This window comes from Cebus imitator, unplaced genomic scaffold (assembly GCF_001604975.1).
Source record: "Cebus imitator isolate Cc_AM_T3 unplaced genomic scaffold, Cebus_imitator-1.0 Scaffold316, whole genome shotgun sequence".
NCBI lineage: Eukaryota > Metazoa > Chordata > Mammalia > Primates > Cebidae > Cebus > Cebus imitator.
Window position 1 is genome coordinate 1,572,729 of NW_016107631.1, and position 20,626 is coordinate 1,593,354.

Below are 20,626 nucleotides of genomic sequence, written 5' to 3' on the forward strand. Positions count from 1 at the left end.
TTTGAGGTGGAGTCTTGCTCTGTCACCCAGGCTGGAGTGCAGTGGTGTGATCTTGTTTCACTGCAACCTCCGCCTCCTGGGTTCAAGCAATTAATTCTCCTGCCTCACTCCCGGGTTGCAGGTGCCCACCACCATGCCCCGCTAATTTTTGTATTTTTAGTAGAGACCAGGTTTCACCATGTTGGCCAGGCTGGCCTCGAACTCCTGACCTCAAGTAATCCACCCACCTCAGCCTCCGAAAGTGCTGGGATTACAGGCGTGAGCCATCGCACCTGGCTGAGGGTATTCTTCTATCACCCTCCCCAGCCCCTCACCAAGTAGGGTCACTGGCACTGGGGGCCAGAGATGGGGGCAGGGTGGGGGAAGGGGAAAGGTTGGTCAGTTTGGCTAGGTCAGTGCCTGGGCGGGACTCAGCGGCCAAGGTGGGACTGGCTGGAGGAACAGCGCCACCTGCTGTCTGGAGGGGGCAGGCTCCTCCGCCTGGGCCTTCCAGCCAAGCCAGGCTGGGCTGGGGTCCCTGGGCTGCACTGCGCCTGGGCAGGTATTTTGTGCCCTCTTAGGAAAGCCCTCAGCAAAGACTTCTAGTGGCCCCTGCATTTCAGTGCTGTCCCACTGGGATCTTCATCCTTGCCTTCCCTGGCTGTCCACATTGTGAGGGAGGGAGGTGGCGATGGTCAGACCAGCCTAGTCCCCTAATCGCCAACTCGGCAGTCTTGGGCAGCTCATCCCCTCTGAGCCTCAGACCCCCTGGGAGGAAGGGGTTGCTAGTAAACTGTATCTTTCCAGCCCGTAATATGAGCGTGCTCCCCTAGCACATCTCTCACACAGGCAGGACAGCACAAGTGGCTGCCTCCATTCACAAGGAGCTTCGAGGGTCTTCTATTCCCTCCCTGCAACTCAAAGTGTGGCCCTGGGGCAGGGCACTGGCAGAGCAGGAGCAGGTTAGAAATCTATACTCTGGGCCCCAGCCCAGACCACTGAACTCACATCTGCATTTTAGCAAGCGCTCCAGTGAGTCATGAGCACCGTGAACTTTGAGAAGCAGTGTTCTAACCCAGCACAGCCAAAAGGCTGTACCTGAACCACCCAAACACACCTTGCGTCTTGGGGGTGAAAACGGGCTCTTCCCAAGGAAGCCGTTTCCCCCTGAGGCTTTCTGTTTCATCCAGGGAACAGTGGCAGAGGTCCCCCTGCTCCCCGCCCCACACCCACCCCCTGCTCTGCTGCCACCTCAGCATCCCGTTTCTGCCCAGTCCCCACCTGATGCAGACAGTCAAGGCAGCCAGCGTGCTTCTACATCCAGTTTATACACAGCTCTATACAATATACAGAAACCTTTATATACAGATATATTTATAGAATAAGCTATATTAATTTGTCTCTCCTTTTTACAGCAATATTAGTTTGGATCTTTCATACATTAAGTACAAAAAAGTCTGGGGAGAATGGCACGTAGAGAGTGCGTGAGGGTCTGCAAGGCCCGGCTGCTCACTACCGATTGCATATGGAGTCACCCGGGCCCTGGGTGGACAGGCCTTCGCACTTGTGCTGCAGGTCTGGGGATGGAATGGGGGTCAGTCTGAGCCGCGCTGGGCTGAGGGGGGTGGCTCAGACCCCCCAGTGTGGTATGGGGCAGAGGAGGGAGACGTGCAGCAGGCCCATTCTTCAGGGGCAAGGTGGGTAGGGGGCAGGTTAGGGGTGGGCTGCCCCCTGGGTGCCCAGGACTGAGCCCAAGCCTGCCCCAGCCCCAAGCCTGCAACACGGTGTGGCTGCAGCCTTGGGGGTCGGGGGGTCTGTCCCTGATGGCTCAGTCCTGGGATGAGTGATGTGCCTATGTTAGCAGTCCCAGGACCCATCCTGGCAGAGGAGGAATTAAAAGGCCAGACATCAAGTCTCTCCCTGTGACTGGCCGGGGTGCTTGTCAGATCTTTCCTCTAATGGAGTCGTTTTCTAAACTCTAAGGGTCACTGATTTTGTCTTGCTTCTGTGCTAGGCTGAAACTATGCCTCAGCAGGGGCAGGATGTCCTTGAGTCTGGTGAAGGTGTGAGTTACAGAGGATAAGGGGAGGCCCAGCTCCCAGGTCTCTGTCCCCTCTGTCAGGGTGGGCAGGGATCCCCAGGACAGCCATCCAGGCCAGTCCCAGCTATGTGGGGAGCCAGGGGCCAGGCTTCAGGCCCCTGGGTACCAGTGATTGTGAGATGGGGGGCTCTTGGTCAGGGGAGCCGAGGCCACCCAGGGAGGCTGCGGGCAGGGCTAGAGTGGGAGGGACCATGCCACCGCAGAATGAAGGCACGAGCAGGCGGTCAGCCGTGCGGTCAGCGCCTTGGTACACGCCAGTTTTCCAAAACAGGGGTCAGAACAGTAGGCGCAATGGGAACAGATGGTGTCTAAAGCTGAGCTTGTCCCTCGGCCCTGCCTCCCAGGCCCCATCATGCTCTCTGACCGTTTTCTTGGCAGGCTAGGAGGGGCAGCAGGCAGGCAGGGCAGGTAGGGTGGGCAGCCCCAGCAGCTCCTTCCTCAGGAATGGTGCACACTCATGCACATGCACACGCGCCAACACTAGCATGCACACCCGCCTACCCCTCTTCTGGGGAAACACCAGGGGCTACCTCCCCAGCTGCTTCCCAAACCCAGCAGGGGAGGAACCTCTATGGGGACCTCAGGCTAAACTGGGACCACTCCCAGCCCCTGGCCCCTCCTTGGGCAGTGGACAGGGGTCTCCAGCCAAGGCCCACCATATCCCACTCTTGGCCCCACCTCCTACCAACAGGACATTGGGGGTGGGAGGGAGAAAGGCCTGCTTCCCAGGAGGGTGCCCAGGCCAGCGAGGAGGGAAGGCTGAGGGGGGCAGGGCTGTCAGTTCCAGATACCAGGGCCCAGAGCTGCCTAGGCATGGTGGTGCTGACCCAAAGGGGTCAGGTGGGGTCCCCCAAGGAAGAGGGCTCTCGGTGCCTTCCTTCCTCCCAGGGCAGTGACTCTGCAGCTGGGGTGGTCACAGCAGTGCCCACTACCCTTCGAGTGGCCAGGATCCTTGGGGGTAGAAGGTAAGCCAGGAAGCCAGGAAGTAGCCAGCAGGCAGGGCAGGCCTGGGTACTAGGACCCATGGGCAGAAGAGGCAGCATGAGGGGCACCAGGTGGAGAAGGGGCGGCCCTGACCCCACCCTCCTCTGGCCTCTCCAGGCCCCTGGCTGCCTCGGGCCCTGCTTAGAGGAGGGCTACTGAACATATGATCAGGCGAGGGGCTTACAAGCCCAGAACACACCCTGAGCCCAGCCCAGCAGCTTCTGTAAACATATACAGTACTGCAGGCCACCTCGGCAGGGGCACCCCAGGGGGCTGGCCAGCAGGCACCAGATCTGGGGGGTGGCCAGGGCAGAGGCCGGCCTGGACCACATGTGAGAATGTGTGTTGGGGGCACTGCTCTCCACCTGGGCCCTGGGAGAGCAGCCAGCAGGCAGTGATGGAGGCAGCTTGCCCGTGGCCTGCCCTGGAACAGTGGGTGCCAGAACGCCCCCATGGAGGGCAGTCAGGCTGAGAGGCTGAGTGTGGCCCACCCAGCAGGCAGCCCTGGCTCCACATCCTTCTCCGTCTTTCCCCATCTGTGGAGCCACCTTGGCTCTGGGGGTCCTAAGCTGAGGTAGGGATGCGGACCCCCAGCTCAGCAGCAATGCCTGTGCCTGAGGCTAAACTGCCCCTTGGGGTCTTTTCTCAAAGCTGCCCGGCAGGGGGCAGCCGCGAGCTGCCCACAGAGCCACCTGCTCCTGCCCGGGCCCGGCTAGCCATGCGACGGGGGTGCTAGCGTGCTGAGATGACCAGCTCATCCTGCTTGGCGGGGCTGGCCCCATGGCCAGTGGGGGTAGAAGTCCGGATCTTGTCAGCTGCCAGGCATTCCTGGCTGCTGAGGCCCGTGGGCGTCAGGTCCATGAGCTCACCCGAGGAGCTGAGCGGGAAGGAGGGCGAGAGTGAGATGCCCGAGGAGGGGTCGGCCGAGCCGGCAAAGAGCCGCGGGGGCTTGGGCACCAGGTTGGGCTCGAACTGGGCACGGAGCAGGATCTCTTGCTGGCTGGGGGACTTGGGGCCCTCAGCATAGTCGCTGGTGGGGCTCTCGGGCACCACCATGCAGTAAAGGTCCTGGAAGGAGCTGCTCTTGCTGTCCAGGTTGAAGAGGCTGTCGATGAACTCGGCGAATTCCAGCACCTGAGGGCTGGGTGAGTCCCCCAGGCGCCCGTTGTGCAGCGCCAGCTCCCCTCGGGAGGCCGGCCTGCCACTGCCGCCCCCCACCTCTTCCTCCTCGTTGGCCGCGGCACTGGGGGGCCGCTCAGGAGTGACGCCTCCACTGCCCAGGGCCGCTTCCAGGGGCTGCGTGTCCTGCGAGTGCTTGGACAGGCTATCAGCCGCCAGCAGCTCAGTTCGTGAGCTCAGGGACGGGTTTTCCTCGGGGATGGCCGGGTCAATGTAGAAGAGGTGGCCCTCGTCACGCTCCAGCACAGCGTGGAGGCTGGGCGAGCCTCGGATGCTGCGGAAGCCCGAGGAGCGGCGCGAGTCAAAGCTGTACAGGGACTCCGTGTCCGAGAGGCTCTCCATGGTGGCCAGCGGCGCCCGCCGGACCTGCAGCTCCGCAGCCAGCCGCTCCTGGGTGGACAGCAGCAGCAGCTCCACCGGGTCCTGGCGGGCCGCCGCCGCCGCAGCCACGGGAGACAGCAGTCGCCCCTCCGAGAAGCCCTCCAGGCTCATCTCAGACTGGGACTTGCTCCTGCAGAAGGAGAGGAGAGCAGGGGTGTGAGACTCGGAAGCGAGAGGGCACTGAACCCCACCCAGCTCCCTAGCTAAAATGAGCTTGCAGGGAATGAGGGGTACAGTTCATTTAGCAGTTGTTGAATGGTTTGGGGCAGGGAATGCTTATTTCTTATTTTTATTTTTGAGATGGAGTCTTGCTCTGTCACCCAGGCTAGAGGGCAGAGGTGCGATCGCGGCTCACTGCACCCTCTGCCTCAAGTGATCCACCCGCTTCAGCCTCCCAGAGTGCTGGGAGTGCAGGCATGAGCCACCGTATACAGCTAGGAATGCTTATTTATTTTTGTTTTTATTTTGTTTTTGAGACGGAGTCTTGCTCTGTCACCCAAGCTGGAGAGCAAATGCACTATCTTGGCTCACTGCAACCTCCACCTCCCCCAATGAAGCGATTCTCCTGGCTATTATTTGTATTTTTAGTAGAGAGGGGATTTCACCATGTTGGTCAGGCTGGTCTTGAACTCCTGACCTCAGGTGATCCACCCGTCTCAGCCTCCCAAAGTGTGGGGATTACAAGCATGAGCCACCACGCCTGGCTGGGAATGCTTATTTTTTAAAAAACAACTCACAAGAACCCAAGGTAGAAGACAAACAAGCTGCAGCTTGAGCCAGGGTGGGGTGCCTGAGGGGCTAAGGCCCTGCAGGCAGCACTGGGGCTTCAGGAGTGCCACTGGGGTTCCCTGCACCAGAACCCCCATCACTGCACGGATTCGAGAATGAGGCTCACTCATGGGCCACAGTGGAATGGGAGAGAAGAGGGAGGGAGAGAGGGACAGGGGGCAGCAGGGAGACAGGGAAGGGAGAGGGCCCTGCCAGGAGCTGCCCTATTGGTTCCACCCCAATCTCAGAGAGAGCACCCCTGGATGCCGCTCCCAGAGATATCATCACTTCCTTCCTCATTCGGGTCTCCTCCTGCCTCTCCCATGGGCTGCGGCCCTCTGCTGGACGGGGAACCCTGGAGCCCCTGGCTCCGCAGACCAGCCTGCAGGGGGTGAGTGACACGGTAGGGAGCGAGTGGCTCGCAGCAGTCACTGCAGCCGGAAATGGACACTGGCTCCCTCATCTGGTTGGGCAGCTGCCACAGGAAAGGCACAAATGGCAGGGAGAGATGTCCAGGTGTCCCTACCAAGGGCCAAGAAGCAGCCTCTTGGCCGGATCTGTGACCAAGGGCACAGGCCTGGGTGGGAAGGTCCTAGAAAGGCAGGACAATCCTCCCCTGGAAGGACTACCACTTAAGAGCCTCACACCCTTCAAAGAGTATGTGAATGGGTACAGTGCTATGGCCTGCACATGCACCCACCTGTGAGCGTGTGTGTGCATCTCTGTTCATGTGTATGAGTGTGTAGGCCATGTCTGTGTATGTCAGCTGGCCTATGTATGTCCCTACACCCGTGTGCCTGGGTCTAAGCACAGGTGTATTCATGCATTGACATGTGTGGCTGCCTGCCCACGTGTGTCCTTGTATACCTGTGTCTACACTTTTGTCTTGGTGTGTGTCTTATACATGTGCATGTCTGTAGGGGGTGATCTGTATACTTATAACTAACAATTGTGTGCACATGTATATGTGTAAGCTTAGATACAAATATGTAAGTAAACAGGTGCTCATCTGTTTGGGTCTAAGCGTGTAAGAGTGAATCTGTGCTTTTGTGGCCCAGGGTTTGTGGGTCTGTGTGCCTAAATGTCCCCTAGCTCATGATGGGCTTCAGGGACAGGAGGCTGGGGGACAGCTGGGGCACAGCGAGAGAGCTCTGGAGCACAGAGGGTGCGTTTGATCCCTCCTATGCACATGTGCAGAGATGAGCCTGGTGCGTGCATAAAACGCACGTGCACACAAGTTTGCGTGCTCTGAACCACACTCACCCTGGAGGGGCCTGGGAGTAGCCAAGCTCACCTGACGTTGCTGTTGCGGTGGTCTGCAGCCGGCAGCTCCAGGGCGAGGCCAGTGGGCATGGGCGGCCCCGTGGGGAGTGGCTGCTGCTGGAAGATGAGCTCAGGAGTCAGGTCCACCTCGGTGGGGCTCACCATGACCTTGGCAGCAGACAGCAGAGCAGTCTTCCCCTTGTTATAGTTCTCCAGCACCTGAGGACAGGATAGGGAGGCTGCGGGTAGGGAGGGGAGGGATGGCAGACCCCACCCTGGGGCCAATGTGGAGCCAGGGCCCAGGCCTTGCAGGCCAAGCAGAGCCTCATGGAGTCACTTGGGTCCCACTCTCCTCTTCCCGAGGTCACCACTCCCCAAGGCCTGAGACTTGCCCATCTGGTCACGATGCGCCCCACAGCCTGGCTCCTGCTCTTGCCCTGGCTGCCTTCAGCCTTTCTGCAGCCAGGGGATGGCTGTGGCTGTCACTGCTTGCCCATGCATCTGGCAGGTGCCCTTCAGGGCCTCTGAGCTTAGCCCGCCTCAGGGACAGGCCCCTGGGAGTCTCCTTATTTCCTCCCCACCATGGGGCAACGTGGTGATGTGGAAAGAGCCAGGGGCATGGGGGTGAAGTATCTGAGTGGGGCTTTCTGGCCCAGCCACCTACTTCTCTGAGCCCCAGCACCCTTGTGTGTAAAACGGGGCAGTGCTCCGACCTGCAAGGCGCCTGCGGGGCTCTGCTGGGCGCCAGGCCTTGCTCCCCGGAGCAGTCCTGCCGTGAGCTGCCTCACCTTGTTGAGCCCCTCCATGACCACATACGGCAGGTGCTCGTGCAGCATGGCTGGTGAGATGATCACCTCATTGAAGGCCTTGTTGTCGCCCCAGATGGCAAAGTACGTGGGCTCCTCCTGCTCACAGCAGCTGAGAGGGACATGGACAGAGGGGAGCTGAGGGTGGGGTGGTGGCCTGGTCCTTGGTGCTAGGGCCTCCTGGCAGCAGGGCTGTGTTCCCGGCCTGGCTCCTGTCCTGCCCTCAGCCTGGGAAAGGCTGACCTTGAGCCTCAGCCACAGTCCCTCCGCAGCCTTCAACCTGCTTTTGGCCTGGGCCATGCTGGCTCCACCTAGGGCAGGGCCCAGCTCGCCAGCTTGTGTCAGGGGAGGCAGCCAACCCTGGAGGGAGGAGCCAGGCCCTGCGTCTGGAGGCACGTAGAGTGGGAAAGGTCTGCCCTCGTGCCTCTCCTGTTCTGCTCCTGCCTTGGCCCCCACCTGGCTCACAGCTGTCTCCCAGGAATCCCCCTGGTAAAGCCAAGTGACAACTGACAACTGAGGTGTGAGCCGGCCAGGGCCTGAGGGGTGAACCCTCCAGGGTACCCACTTTTAAATGGACCAGGAGCGGGAGAGCTGCCGTGGGCGACACCAGGGAAGGCTTACACAGGAGGTGAAGCTGGACTATGGAGAGAGAAACCTGGAGTCCTGCTCAGCGCTGGCCTTTTGTTCTATTTCCAGGGCCTGAGGCTGAGGAAGGCCTCCATGGGGCCCTGGACCATCTTCTTCGAGCCTCCACCCCCAGCCCCGAGGGGCAACTGAGCCAAGGCTGGCCCTGCCCTCCACTGCCCCGCCCCCGCCACAGCCCTCTGCAGCAGCAGACCCTGGCAGAACCTACCAGCACTGCTCTGCAGGGTGGCTGTGGACCACGTGGATGATGCGGCCGGGCGGGTAGAGTGGGGTGCTGGCCGAGAGGGCGATAGTCAGGTCACTGGGGTGGGTCCAGAGCCGCGTGCTGGCCAGGGTGGTCACCTCTACCTCCTCAGGCAGCTCTGACTTGGGGATGCATTTGGTGGCCCCCACGATGATCCGCCACTGTGTGGGGTGGAACGGGGGAGATGGAGCAGGGCTAAGTGGCACTGGCTGGGGGCAGGGGCAGGGTGCTGAGAAGGGGGGCTCAGGAGGTGAGAGGTGGGGGGCGAGATGGCAAAGGGCAGGGGAAGGGCAGTGGCCGGAGCGTTAGACGTCGGTGCCCACCTGAAGAGGCAGTGGCTGAGGTGCACGGTGGCCAGACGGCCAATAAGGTGCCAAGTACAGATGACATGGAATTGTTGAATTTCAGGGCTGCCAAGGGGCTGGAAGCCCAGCCAACCCCTCATCTGGTAGATGGGGAGACAGGCCCAGTGAGGGGAAGGGACTTATTCTGGGTCACTCCGCAAGTCTGAGGCCAAACAGACCCTACAGCTGAGTCCTGCTGGACCTGCCAGGCCTGGCCTGACGAAGGCCCAGAATTAATCTGGTGGGAGCCGTTCCACCTCCCCGGAACCAGGCTCCTCCAGGCAGACACGGCCCCACAAAGCTTTGCTGCCCTGCTCACCGCCTGGCACCTGGTACCTGGCCCAGGGCCCTGCCTGCATAGAGTCTAGGGCACCAAAGCTGGGAATGGTCCAGACGGGGCTGAGACAGTGAATGGGCTGAGGGCCCACCCAGAGCAGGGGGCGGAGGGTGAGGAGGGGTGACCACCCAGCGGACCCGCTCCTCCTCCTGTGCCCCGGCCTGCCTCGGCATGTCTGGCCACCGCGCGCCCACCCCCACCTGGCCAACCCACCCGGCCAACCCACCCGCCATGTCCTCCAGAGACCTGATGCGGATTAGGAAGGGCTGACCCTCTCCTCTTGGCCACAGCAGAAAATCAGAACAAACTGTACCCAAATCCTCTCCACAGCTCATTCCCAGCCCTCCCTGAGCCTGGGGAATCTCGGCGGCGTTGGCAGAGGCCTTTCCTCACCGCTCAGTTTCCGCATCGTTCTGACTGTGGGCAGCTCCCAGGTCAATGTGACGGGAACCCCTTGGTTCCCGTCCTGATTCTGTTCTAACTTGCTCTGTGAGCAAATGCAAATCCCTCCCACTCTGGGTCTCAGTTTCCCCATCTGCACAATGACAGGGGTTGGATGGCTTGAGCTTGGGGATGCTGAGGGTCTGACAGTCTCAAGTTCCCATGACAGCAGCCACATGCTGCCCTGGCCTCCCATGGCAGGGCCTCTTGTACTTTGCCCAAGAAACCAGTGGGGGACAAGGGCAGGGACGGGCGAGGCTGCACAGAGGCAGGGTGCCCAGGTGGGGGCTCACTTTGGGCTTGGTGCTTCGCTGCAGGACATCCAGAAGCTGTCTGCGGAAGCCTTCCAGCTGGGAGAGGCCAATCCTGGGGAGGGAGTGAGACAGGGCCGTCAGCCAGGCCTGGTCGGGGCTATGAGAGGTACGGGGAAAGGAGCAGAGGGCCAGACACATCCCAGCCCCGGGAACAAGAAGACAAGTCTGCAGGGTCATGGGGTGGAGAGGAGTCCACAGAGCAGCTCCCCAGGGCAGAGTCGAGGAGCAGGAGCACAGGCAGGGCGGGCGCCGGCACGTGTGTTCACCTGGGCTTCTCTCCACTGACAGGGCAACTAAGGGTGGGAAGGGGCGTGGAGTCCCTTGAAAGATGGGAATCGGAGCGAGACGGATGTGGGGGCCGGGGAGAGGCCTGGAGGAGGGAGAAACAGCCTGGCAAGGAACCATGCAGCGTGGGGAAGAACTCACCTGGGAACGAGGTCTTTGCCCAGAACCACAGCAGTCACGAACTCCTTGGAATACTCCATCGCATCCTCACTGCAAGGGAAGCCGAAGCAGAAGCTAAGGCCAAGGGGGAGGGGTAGTGGTGATCTGGACTCGGGGGTCCAGCCAGATGCAAGCCCTGCCCTGCATCCTGGGTTGGCTCCTGGGGAGCTGGCTGGTGGCAGGCTGGGCGGCCTCCTCCCTGCTCTGTCTTTTCCACTGGCAAGGCTTTGCTGGGTGGATCCCGGGGGCACATGGCATTTCAGACCTCCACCCTCCACTCTCCAGGCCCCCAGACCTCCACGTGATCAGAACTCCGACTCCCAGTCTAGCCCGAGCCCCAGCCAACCCTCAGCCCCCACTGGTGCCAGCTGCCCCAGCCAACTCAGATGGCTCACCTCAGCAGGCCCCCTGGGGGGGAATAGGCAAAGCACTTGAGGGTCGGGTACTGCGGGCGCAGAAGGAAGGAGAGGATGGCAGCCGTGCCCGCGCCCAGAGAGTGGCCCACCACAATCAGGCCATAGTGTTTGGTTCCACGACCCTGGAGACCGAGAGAAGTCTGAGAGCCCTGCCCGCTGCCGCCAAGTGAAGGTCTAGCTAACCCAAGGGAGGCCAAGGGGTCTTCCCAGAGTCCTGGGATCATGTCTGTGCCATGTGAATGCTGGGGCAGAGAGAACCAAGCTAGGTCCCCACAGAGCGACTGCTTAGCCAGACTGTTCTAATGAACTCCTACTTACGCTTCAAAACCTTGCTCAGGGGTTCTGTGCTTGGGGCAGCCCTCCTGTTGTTCCAGGAGTGGCTCCCTCACTCTACTCATTGCATCTGTAGCGGGGATGGAGCTTTTTATCACTATGGTCATTACTCTGCTACAATCGTGGTTACCTGACCCCATCCCTCTACCCTCACTACTAGGCTGAAGTCTCCTGAGGCCAGAGCCTGCTTTGCTTTGGAAGGGGCAGTGGGTGGCACCTCAGGAGCTACCTGCACAGACCATGGCCAGTGGGCAGGGCTCAGAGCCCCCCAGGCAGAGAGGCGCCCTAGAGGGCACCTCTCTGCTCTATATTTTGAGCCTCTCCATATTTCCTTCTGACAAATGCTTCTGCAGCTATGAGGCTGAAAAGCCGCCTGCCCTGAATCATCATCGTGCCTCGAGTGTCTGGCATGAATCAGGTGCCCGATGACTGTAGGTGGGGTAGAGCAGGCTGCCCGCGGGCCCTGGCACAAGAGAGGAGGGGTTGGGAGCCAGGCTCGAAGGGTGGCGGGAGCCTGGCTTTCGTGGGAGGTGCGAGGTTCCATCACTCATCCATCCTCTCCTCTCTCTGCTGCCTCGGAGGAGGGGGACCCGGGTCTGACAAGGGCTTGGTGTCATGGAAAATGCCTCACCAGGTCTCGCCCAAAGGCCTGTGACAGAACCATTTCCTGCTCCAGTTTCTTCTTGATGTACTCAGCTGAGAGCACCATTCCCTGGGTGGGCAGGAACAGAAGCAGGGTTAGTGGGAGGCCTCCCAGTGACCAGCAAAACCACAGTGACCTGTAGCTTAGGAACCCTGCCCCGTTCATATTCCCCTTTGGGCCTGGTGACAGCCCGGCTGTGGGGGCTGGTGGACTCGCTGATTGTGTCATTTCCACTTCACAGGTAGGCACTAAGGCTCAGAGGGGCGGTGGGGCTAATGGAGCTGCTGTGAGCTCTTCTCGGCTGCCTCTCCGGCTTTTCCATGGACAGGCTCTGGGCTGGGCAGGGCTGTGGGGTCACAGCAGTGGGCCTTTCAGACTCATCCATGCCTCTGACCCATCTCTTCCAGCACCCAGTGAGCAGGGAGGAACCCCCAACAACACGTGCTTCTGCATGCTGGCAGAGGAGGGAAGAAGTCCAGGGGCCCTGGGGCCATGACTTGGGTACCTTGTGGCCCAGCCAGGTGCCGTGGTGTCCCTCCACGGGGAGGCGCTCAGCATCACCCGTCAGGTCAGTCAGGGCGTCCTTGGGGAGAGAAGAGACAGGTGAGGGGTGGGCTGAAGAGGTCAGAAAGAGGGAGGCAGGCACCCCCGGGGGCTGGGAGCCACAGGTAGCGTACCTTGGGGGACAGGGTCCCCCGGATACTGATCACCACCTTCTTCTTGTCATGGTCCACCGCCACGTAGAAGGGCGTTTCGTAGACCTAGGAGGCGGGCAGCTCGTGAGCCTGAGCAGTCCTGGTGGGGCCAGACTCAGGGAAGGTGACTAGGCAGGTCTCCTTCCTGGCCAGGAAGTCCAGATCCACCAGCCACGGGGCCTCTGCCCTCGGAGAGGCTGATGGGCTCCCAGGATCACTGCGGTTCTCCCATCCCTAGCCACAGGCCTGGTCTGCCCTCCCAGCTCCTCATTGCCTCTGGCAGCCCTGAGTGCCACCACTCGCAGAGTCCAGGTGATAGCTGCCGCTCCCCGAAGCCTCCCTGCTGCTGCCCTCACCTCCTTTCCCCGGAGGGCTAGGGCCCAGCAACCCCAACACTGGGTGTGGGGCTGATGTCTGCTTTCCCAGCCCCAGAGGTGGTGCAGGCCAGGGTCTGGGGAGGACGAGGGGGCCACCTCTGGTCTGCCCAGCTGGGGATGCCTGGAAGCTGCAACCAGCCAGCACCAACCAAGCAAGGGCTCCTGCTGGCCTGGAAGGACAGCCTCAGTACCCCAGGCCGTCAGGCCCCAGCCCTGCCCGCCCTGCCTGGCCTCACCGCATCGTGGCAGGAGGTGTAGACGATGTCCACCGCCGTCATGTTCTCGTCCAGGAAGTGGCGCCGGATGGCAATAGCATTGCAGCCGCAGCAGTTGTCTTCCTCGATGGTGACTCCAGGGGCGAACCGTGGCCTCGCAGGACACAGGCAACACCTGGGGGGTGGCAGAGAATTCAGGGCCAGGGAGTTCCCAAGGGAACCGTTTTCTCCCCCCATCATCCCTGGAAGCAGTTCCAATGGGCTTTCAGCCCCACTGCCTCTCCCAAAGCACCCTCACTAAGTCCTGGTGACCATGCGACCAAATCTGCAGGCCACTCTTAGCCCTCCTCTTAACCGAGCTCTCGGCAGCACCTGACCTTTCGGGCCCTTCCCTCTCCTCACCTGGCTGGGGCCCCCTCCTCTCTGGGACTCCCCTGGGCAGTGCCTACTCACCGGTATCCCCAACACTGAGGCCCTGGGGTCCCTCTAGGAGTACTGGCTCCACCATGAGCTCATGCAGTCTTGTGTTTGGACACCACCTGCACACTCAGGAATCTACCCCAGTCCCGCCCCGACCCCCAGATGCGTCCATCCAATGGCCTAGGCAACACTCCCTTGGACACCTGACAACCTGCCAGCTCCCAAACCCCAACCCTGCTATGTACCCCATCCCTGCTGTGTACCCCATCCCTGCCGTGTACCCCATCCCTGCTGTGTGCCCCATCCCTGCAGTGTACCCCAGCCCTGCTGTGTACCCCATCCCTGCTGTGTATCCCATCCCTGCTGTGTGCCCCAACCCTGCGGTGTACCCCAGCCCTGCTGTGCACTCCATCCCTGCGGTGTACCCCAGCCCTGTGTGCCCCAGCCCTGCTGTGTACCCCAACCCTGCTGTGTACTCCAGCCCTGCTGTGTACCTCATCCCTGCTGTGTACCCCAGCCCTGCTGAGGTCTTCCCAAGGCCCCTTGGGCTCTGGCTTGCAGCTGTCTGTGGCTCCTCAGCCCTCACCCCCCATGGCCATGCTACTCAGTCAGTACACGTGCTCAGCCTCCCTTCACACTCAGAGCCATACTTCGGGTGTTCCCTTCCTCCCCCGCCCCTGCCCTGGCAGATCTGCCTGGGACTGCCCTGGTAGCCTTGACTGGCCTCCCTGCACTTGCCCCTACCCTCTCAGCTCAGCAATGAACTGGCCCTTTTAAGGTGAGTCGAGCCACATCATTTTCTTCTTAAGTCCCTGCAGCAATGCCCTGTCTACCCACCAGGCCCTGTTCTCTCTGACCTGCTGCCGGTGTGGTCAGCAGCACCTGAGCAGCAGCAGACCTGAGGCGGTGTGGCCTGGGCCCTGGCCCCTCTGGGCCTCTGTTCAAATGTCCCGCCACAGTGAGGTCTCTCCTGGCACCTCATCCAACAGCCAGGGCTCTCAGGCCCCAGCGCTCCCCATCCCAACCAGGCACCAGGCTTTATGTGGGTCCAAAGCACCCATCTGCTCCACCACGTGTCTTATTGCTTTGTCTATGCACTGTCCATCTCCCTGCTGGGCAGTGAGCACCTCAGAGAGGTTCACTGCTGTATTCTGGGCACACAAACAGTGCCAGGCACATAGTAGCCTCCCTGAAGAAATGAATGAGGCAGCCCTGGAGCTGGGCACCCAGCTAGGTGCAGCTGTGCCTCTGGCCACCAGAGGGAGCCAGCACCCCACTGATCAGGTACTAAGAGCTTGCGCCCACGTGACTGGGCCTGCCAGTTGTCACGGGATGACAGCTGAGATTTTATTAGGAATCTTAGATTCCGGTGATGCTGGGAAGTTTGTCTTCACTTGGAGCATCACCTGGGTGACTATTACACACTTTCCAATGGGGAGAGGCTTCACTAAGAAAGCCACGGGGCGTAGGGGGGACAACCCTGGTGCATGATGGGAGAGCATGGTCTGCCACACTGCAGGTCAAGTGTTGGCGATCAGGGTCTAGTGGCTGACTCCTGTGTTCAGGCAGCTGTTCCTACTCCAACCTCAGCTGAGCATGAGGCTGTAACAGCGTGGCCTTTGGAGGCTGGAGGCTTGAGTCTGAAGCCTTGCTGTGTCACTTCCTGACCCCAAAGGCCTGGAGGGCACTTGGCCATTCTAAGCCTCAGTTTCCTCCTCTGTAAGAGCAGGTGCTGACAGCTACGTCACAAGGCTGGTGTGAGATCAAAGGTCCAAGATGCAGAAAAGGTCTGGCCTATAATTGGCGCTTAATAAAACGTGTCTCCCCGCTTCTCCAGCGACAGGGCTGCCTCCGAGCCAGTGATCTTCACGCCAGGGGAACCAGTCAGGGGAGCAGGGCCAGCACCCTGGATGGGAGGGCCCTGGGGTCATCCAGGGCAGGGCTGGAGCCAAGCCAGGAGCAGGCCTGGCTCACTGTGCTCTGCATGGGCTGAGAACTGCTGCCCATGGGAGAGAGGGGGAGAGGCCTGGGCCCAAGACAGAGGCGCAGCCCTCTTCCCTCTTGCCAGGCTGCTGTGGACAGGCTGGGGCACTGAGAAGGGCACTGGCCTCTGGCATCCTCCCAACACCCTGGGCTGTAAGCCTGCCCCTCTCTGCCCCACAGGCACCTGGTTCTCAGGCAGGGGCCTGGCTGGGCCCTCATGAGGTCTAAGGACTCTGCTCTCTCTGCAGCACTAAGACACCTAATGCAAATACCAGCATCCCTCCTGTTTGCAGGGCATCAAAAGAGCCCTGCCTGCCAGTGACGCCCTGGGTTCTGAAACACCCAGGCAGGAGAGATACTGCCTGTTACAATTTAGGAAACTGAGGCTCCAAGAGATGTCCCCACACTGCCAGTGAGTCATGGAACAAGGCCTGCCGGAGCCCAGGTCTCAGCACTCAGCCTGGGGCTCATTTTGAGAAGTTCTCTGCCATGGCTGGTACTCCCAGGGATGCGGGCAAGAATGCCAGGCACGTGCAGCTGACAAAGACGGGAAGGGGGCATGAGGGGCTCCAGTCCTCTCTGATCAGTCGCCAGGTGGATGATGAGAATCAGGCCCCCCCGCCAGAGCCGCCCAGCTTTCTGAGGACAGGTCAGGCTCTGCAGAGTGGGTGTGGCTGCTGCGGGTCCCAAGGGCGGGGATGTAGAGGACAGAAGCTGCCGCCCAGCATGCCAGCCTTTCCAGAACGGAAGCCCAGGGAGCTGTCCTCCTTCTTCCTGGCATGAGCTGAGGGTGGAGACACCCAGGATAGGGAGGGGGTTCCTCCTGGAGCAGGTGACCATCTCTGGCCCACTTAGGAGAGCAGAGTCCACCCAGCCCCCAAGTGGTAGGCTGAGGGCGGGGCCAGGCTGCAGGCCAGGTCTGGGGGCTAAGGCCTTTCTGAGATCCCCCGGAAGGTTGCAGCCTTTAACTAATGGGCCTTCTCGGTGCCTTTTCAGAGACCTCTATGGATGGGGCCTCCCTGCCAGGAAAGCCCTTTTTTCCAGAAAGGCAGAGCACATGAGGGGAGCCGAGAGAAGGGAAGATGTGGGCAGGAGGGAATGGCTGAGGGGGCAGAGAGAGAACGCCAGAAGGGAGGGGGGGCAGCAATGTGGGAGTTATGCAATATCTCATCTAGCCCTCTCCAAAAACTTCTACGAGGCATGCAGCAACATCTCCACTTCGCAGATAAAGAAACCGAGCCTCAGAGAGGTAGACTCGCTTGCCCAAGGCTGCAAGTGACAACGTCTGGATTCAAACCCATCACTGATTTCAAAGGCCACAGCTTCACTGCTCAGGGATAATACAGAACTAGAAAGGCCCAGAGAAGATGCAGAAAAGCAGCCACTCAGGGCAAGGCAGTGGGCACAGCCCCTTACCTCAGCCCTTCCTCACACAGCACCTGGAGAAGAGGCGCGATCGCTGGGCGACAGGACAGGGGTACTCACGAGCAAGACCGAGCCAGGTGGCAGAGGCCGCAGGCGGGTTTCCGCATCAGGTACATGGGCCAGCCGTAGGCAGCCAGGGCGAACAGCATGTAGTAGCAGACCTCTTTGTAGCGGAGCATTTCTTGCTAGAAGAGAAGAGGCAGAAGGCGGTCACCTCCTGCCCTTCCTGCCTATAGCCTCAGGGCCCAGCAGTTCTCCAGGGTGGGAGCCTGCAGACCCACCCCCAGGCAGGGAGGGGCTGCTGGTCCCCTGTGGAGGTGCGGGGCCCAGGCCTTACAGGAGGGACACTACTCCAGGCGATAATTGCATTTCCCTAATTATCTCCATGCAACCAGGACACAAGTCCTCTGAGACCCGTCCTGTTGCTCCAGTCTCAGAATTAATGATTTGGGGTCAGAAAATTACTTGGTCGGTTTCCTTCCCTGTTTTCCAGAGAAGGGAAGAGTTGAGGGGCATGAGTAGTAATCCCCCCCCACCCCCAGCAATCAGCCCTGAGAAGGGCCCTTGGTGCTGCGAAAACGTAGCCCTGAGAGGTCCTGGCCCTCCAGCTGGGCGGGCTATGTGGGCTTGGGCAGCAGGACGTCCTTGCTGGGCCCAGAGACCAATCACCAAATCTCTGGCCCTCGGGTTGTCTGCAAACATCGGGAGCCCTCAGCTTGACTCAGCCAGCTGCAGGCTCCCAGGGCTCCAGGCAGGGGCTGCGTCTGTGCAAGACTGGGATCTCTCTGTGCGAGACTGGGATCTCTCTATGGGAGATTGGGATCTCTCGGGAGAAAGGTGCCAGTTTGAAAGCCACTGTGTCTAAGGCCCTGCCGCCACTGTTGACACTGAGGAGTTTATTGGTTGCTAGGGTGGAGGGAGGAAGAGGCAGGGGTGTCCCAGCAAAGTGCCTGCCAGCTTCCAGTCTTTCCCGAGTGCCCCAGGCACCGAGAGAGGGAATTAGCCACCTTGTAAAAGTTAAAGAGGGTGATTAGTCACCTTGTGAAGTGAAATAGGTGGCACCTTAATCAGGGCCCCGAGGCCCATGGAAACATCCCTGGCCAGGCTGGCTGCTCTTCAGGAACGAGAGTGGGAAGGTAATCATCCTCTCCCTGTCGGGAGCTCCCTGCAGCCTCGGGGGCGGGGCGGGCCCTGGCAGCCTCTGCCAGGTGGCAGGTGTGACCCTGGCACCTCAATGGGAGTTGCTTGATGGGAGTCACAGCTGCCTGCCCTCCCTGCTCCCTGTGAGGCGTGGGAGGGAGAGGGTGGTGAGAGCAGCCAGGGCAGGGCCTGGCAAGCAGAAATGGGCTGGTTTGGGGCACCCACTATGGATGTGGCTACTTTTAGAGGAGATACAAATGCCTGCTTTGTGGGAGAGTAGGGGCAGACAGGGCGGACAGAGGATTTTGTAAGGGACTGAGTGTTGGGGTTTCTTTTCTTCTTTTTAGGAAACAGTGCAGCTGGAGTGCAGTGGCACAATCATAGCTCACCGCAGCCCTGATCTGGGCTCAAGCAATCCTCCTACCTCAGTCTCCCAAGTAGCTGGGGTCACAGGCATGTGCCACCATGCTTGACTATTTTTTGGGGGGCGGGAGGTAGAGACGGGGTCTCACTATGTTGCCAAGGCTGGTCTCAAACTCCTGGCCTCAAGCAATCCTCCCACCTCGGCCTCCCAAAGTACTGGGATTGCAGGTGCGAGATGGCACACGTGGCCTAAAGGACAGATTTCTAAGAGACGGAATTCTTTCCATCAGCATCCTGGCTGGCACTGTGGCTCCCCGGCACTGTGATGGGAATGGCTCATGTCCTCCCAGCACAGCTCTGGTGGAAGCTGTGCCCAGTGTCATTTCACAGATGAGGGGCCTGCTGGGGGTTGCAGCGACCGGCATCAGAGCAGATGCACGCTCTAACCGTTCGCGTCCCGAGGCAGAGCCTGTTCCTCCCGGCTGCCAACTGTGGTTCCAGCCTGGGCTGTGCTGGGCGCGGGGCTGGGCTCTCCCAGCACTGTACTGGCAGCACCTTTCCCTGTAACATGCTGGATTTCCGCTAAAGGCACTTGAGAAAAGTTTCCTCTACTAAAAAAGCTTGGAAATCAAGTTCTACGCCCGCTGCATTTCATAACAGCAGCAGCAAAAATCCTAGCAGCTCACCCTGTCATCTCAAGAGGCCAGGACCAAACACTTCTGAACTTGGTAAAGGAATTCAGGGGATTCGTTTGTAGAACCGGTGTGAGGTGGGTGGTTCTTGTGAAGGGCATGATCTGAGCAGGGAGGCTCTCCAGGGAGCCGGGAGGGAGACCGGGCGGGGGCAATGTGGCTGGTACTGCAAGGACAGCTGGGAGGGGTTTGCTTAGGTCATTGTGGCAGAGAGGGAGGGGTGGGGATGGGGTGGGTGGGGTGGGAGGTGATCTCTGACTCACCGAATTCTTGAGGTCGAGGTACTTGGTGTTTCTTGTCACTGGCATCCCAGACAGAAAGGCCAAGATGTCATTGTTTGCCTGTAAGACGGGCAGGTGAAGACGGACAACGGCTGGCCCAGGCCCGGCTGCATGGCCGGGAAAGGGGGCCCAGGCCCTGGCATCTGCCTGCTTCCCAAAGGCCAAGAAGCCCAAAGGAGCATGCAGCTTCTAGTTCTTCCAAGATTCAGCCACTTTTCCAAAATCTGAGGTTTCTCCATATTTTCAGATGCTCCCCTTCTACCCAAAAACATCAAGCCCCTGAGGACATTCCTGGCCCCTAGTGGGGGGTGGGGAGGTATTTTTATGAGATGCTGAGAAACCCTAACTGGGGTTGGTGTGTTGGTGGGGATGTGGGGGGGCGGAGTGGTCATGCAGAAGGCTGGCTCGGGAGCTCACGGTGCCCACCAAGCCTGCGGTTAGATGTCCTTTGAGGGCCAGCTCCAGAGGCAGCCATGCAGGGCCCGGAAAGTCCCTGCAGTAGTGGTCACGGAAAGCCTGGCTAAGGGATAAGCTCAGGAAAGCAGGGGGGGCCCGCGGCAAAAGGTGGCCTCCAAGGTGCAAGAGGGCGCGTGGTGGCTGCGGAGCTGCGTGGGAGCAAGCCCTCTGCTGCAGGGGCCGAAGGGAAGGGGCCCAAAAGGAGGGTGGTGTGGGGCGGTCACAAAGGAGGGGCTGGCGGGGCTCACCTCGTCCAGCACGGCGTTGCGCTTGGCCCGCTGCCGCTGCCGGAGCAGCACCAGGCCAGCGATGATGTCGGACGGGACAATGTCCAGGTCCCGGAAGAACTCCGCAAAGAGGTAGGCGATCTCTGAGTAGGCATCCTACGAAGTCCAGGAAGGCAGGGGGCAGTGGCAGGGGAGCAGGAGAGAGGACAAGAAGCCAGGAGTAAATCCCCCTGGGCTGGGAGGCCGCAGAAGTGTCTTCTCGGGGACGCCCGGGCAGGTTCTCCCTGGCACCTCCGCAGTCCCCGCTGAGCCTGACCCCGTGCGGCCCTGTGCTCCTATGACCCTGAGGGCCCTGCCCAGGGCTCTGGCCTCCTAGACCTGGCAGTAGCTTGGAATTTCTGGGGTGCCCACTGTCTACCTAGAGCAGGTGCCAACTTGAGCCACTCCTTTTCACTTTCCCAGACACTGGGATCAAGGCCGGCGGCTCCGGTTTATTTCTCCTCTAGCCTTTCTCTCCAGCAGAGAAACCAAGCTAAGCTCCTGGCTCCCTTGGCCCCACCAGCTGTGACCTTGGAGGTCTCTCTTCAGGCCTCTGTGGAGCCTGCCAGGTCTCAGGCCCCCTCCCTCAGCTACCCACAGGCTGCTGACTCAGTGACCCCCCACAATGTGCCCTAGAAGGGGGTGTTCTCGCTGGCCCAGCGGCCCCCCCACGGCTTCTCTCCAGTCCCTT

At 60.5% G+C, this 20,626-nt stretch overlaps 1 protein-coding gene across 6 annotated transcripts in view; it reads right to left on the minus strand.

The window, feature by feature from the left end:
- Nucleotides 1-1,287: 1,287 nt before the first annotated feature.
- DAGLA (diacylglycerol lipase alpha) overlaps nt 1,288-20,626 on the minus strand; it is a 70,170-nt gene continuing 50,831 nt past the window's right edge. For 4 of the 6 annotated variants that reach the window (XM_037729739.1, XM_037729741.1, XM_037729738.1 and 1 more), the window contains 14 exons: nt 19,918-20,052; nt 19,196-19,273; nt 16,798-16,922; nt 12,931-13,084; nt 12,300-12,383; nt 12,128-12,205; nt 11,611-11,691; nt 10,626-10,768; nt 10,213-10,281; nt 9,766-9,838; nt 8,315-8,511; nt 7,444-7,573; nt 6,687-6,874; nt 3,797-4,754 (listed from right to left, as the gene is read on the minus strand). In XM_037729739.1, the coding sequence (XP_037585667.1) occupies nt 3,797-4,754; nt 6,687-6,874; nt 7,444-7,573; nt 8,315-8,511; nt 9,766-9,838; nt 10,213-10,281; nt 10,626-10,768; nt 11,611-11,691; nt 12,128-12,205; nt 12,300-12,383; nt 12,931-13,084; nt 16,798-16,922; nt 19,196-19,273; nt 19,918-20,052 (2,493 nt within the window). Of the gene's footprint in view, nt 4,755-6,686; nt 6,875-7,443; nt 7,574-8,314; nt 8,512-9,765; nt 9,839-10,212; nt 10,282-10,625; nt 10,769-11,610; nt 11,692-12,127; nt 12,206-12,299; nt 12,384-12,930; nt 13,085-16,797; nt 16,923-19,195; nt 19,274-19,917; nt 20,053-20,626 lie in introns of all 6 variants that reach the window. The other 2 variants (XM_037729742.1, XM_017503854.2) reach the window with 2 other exon arrangements.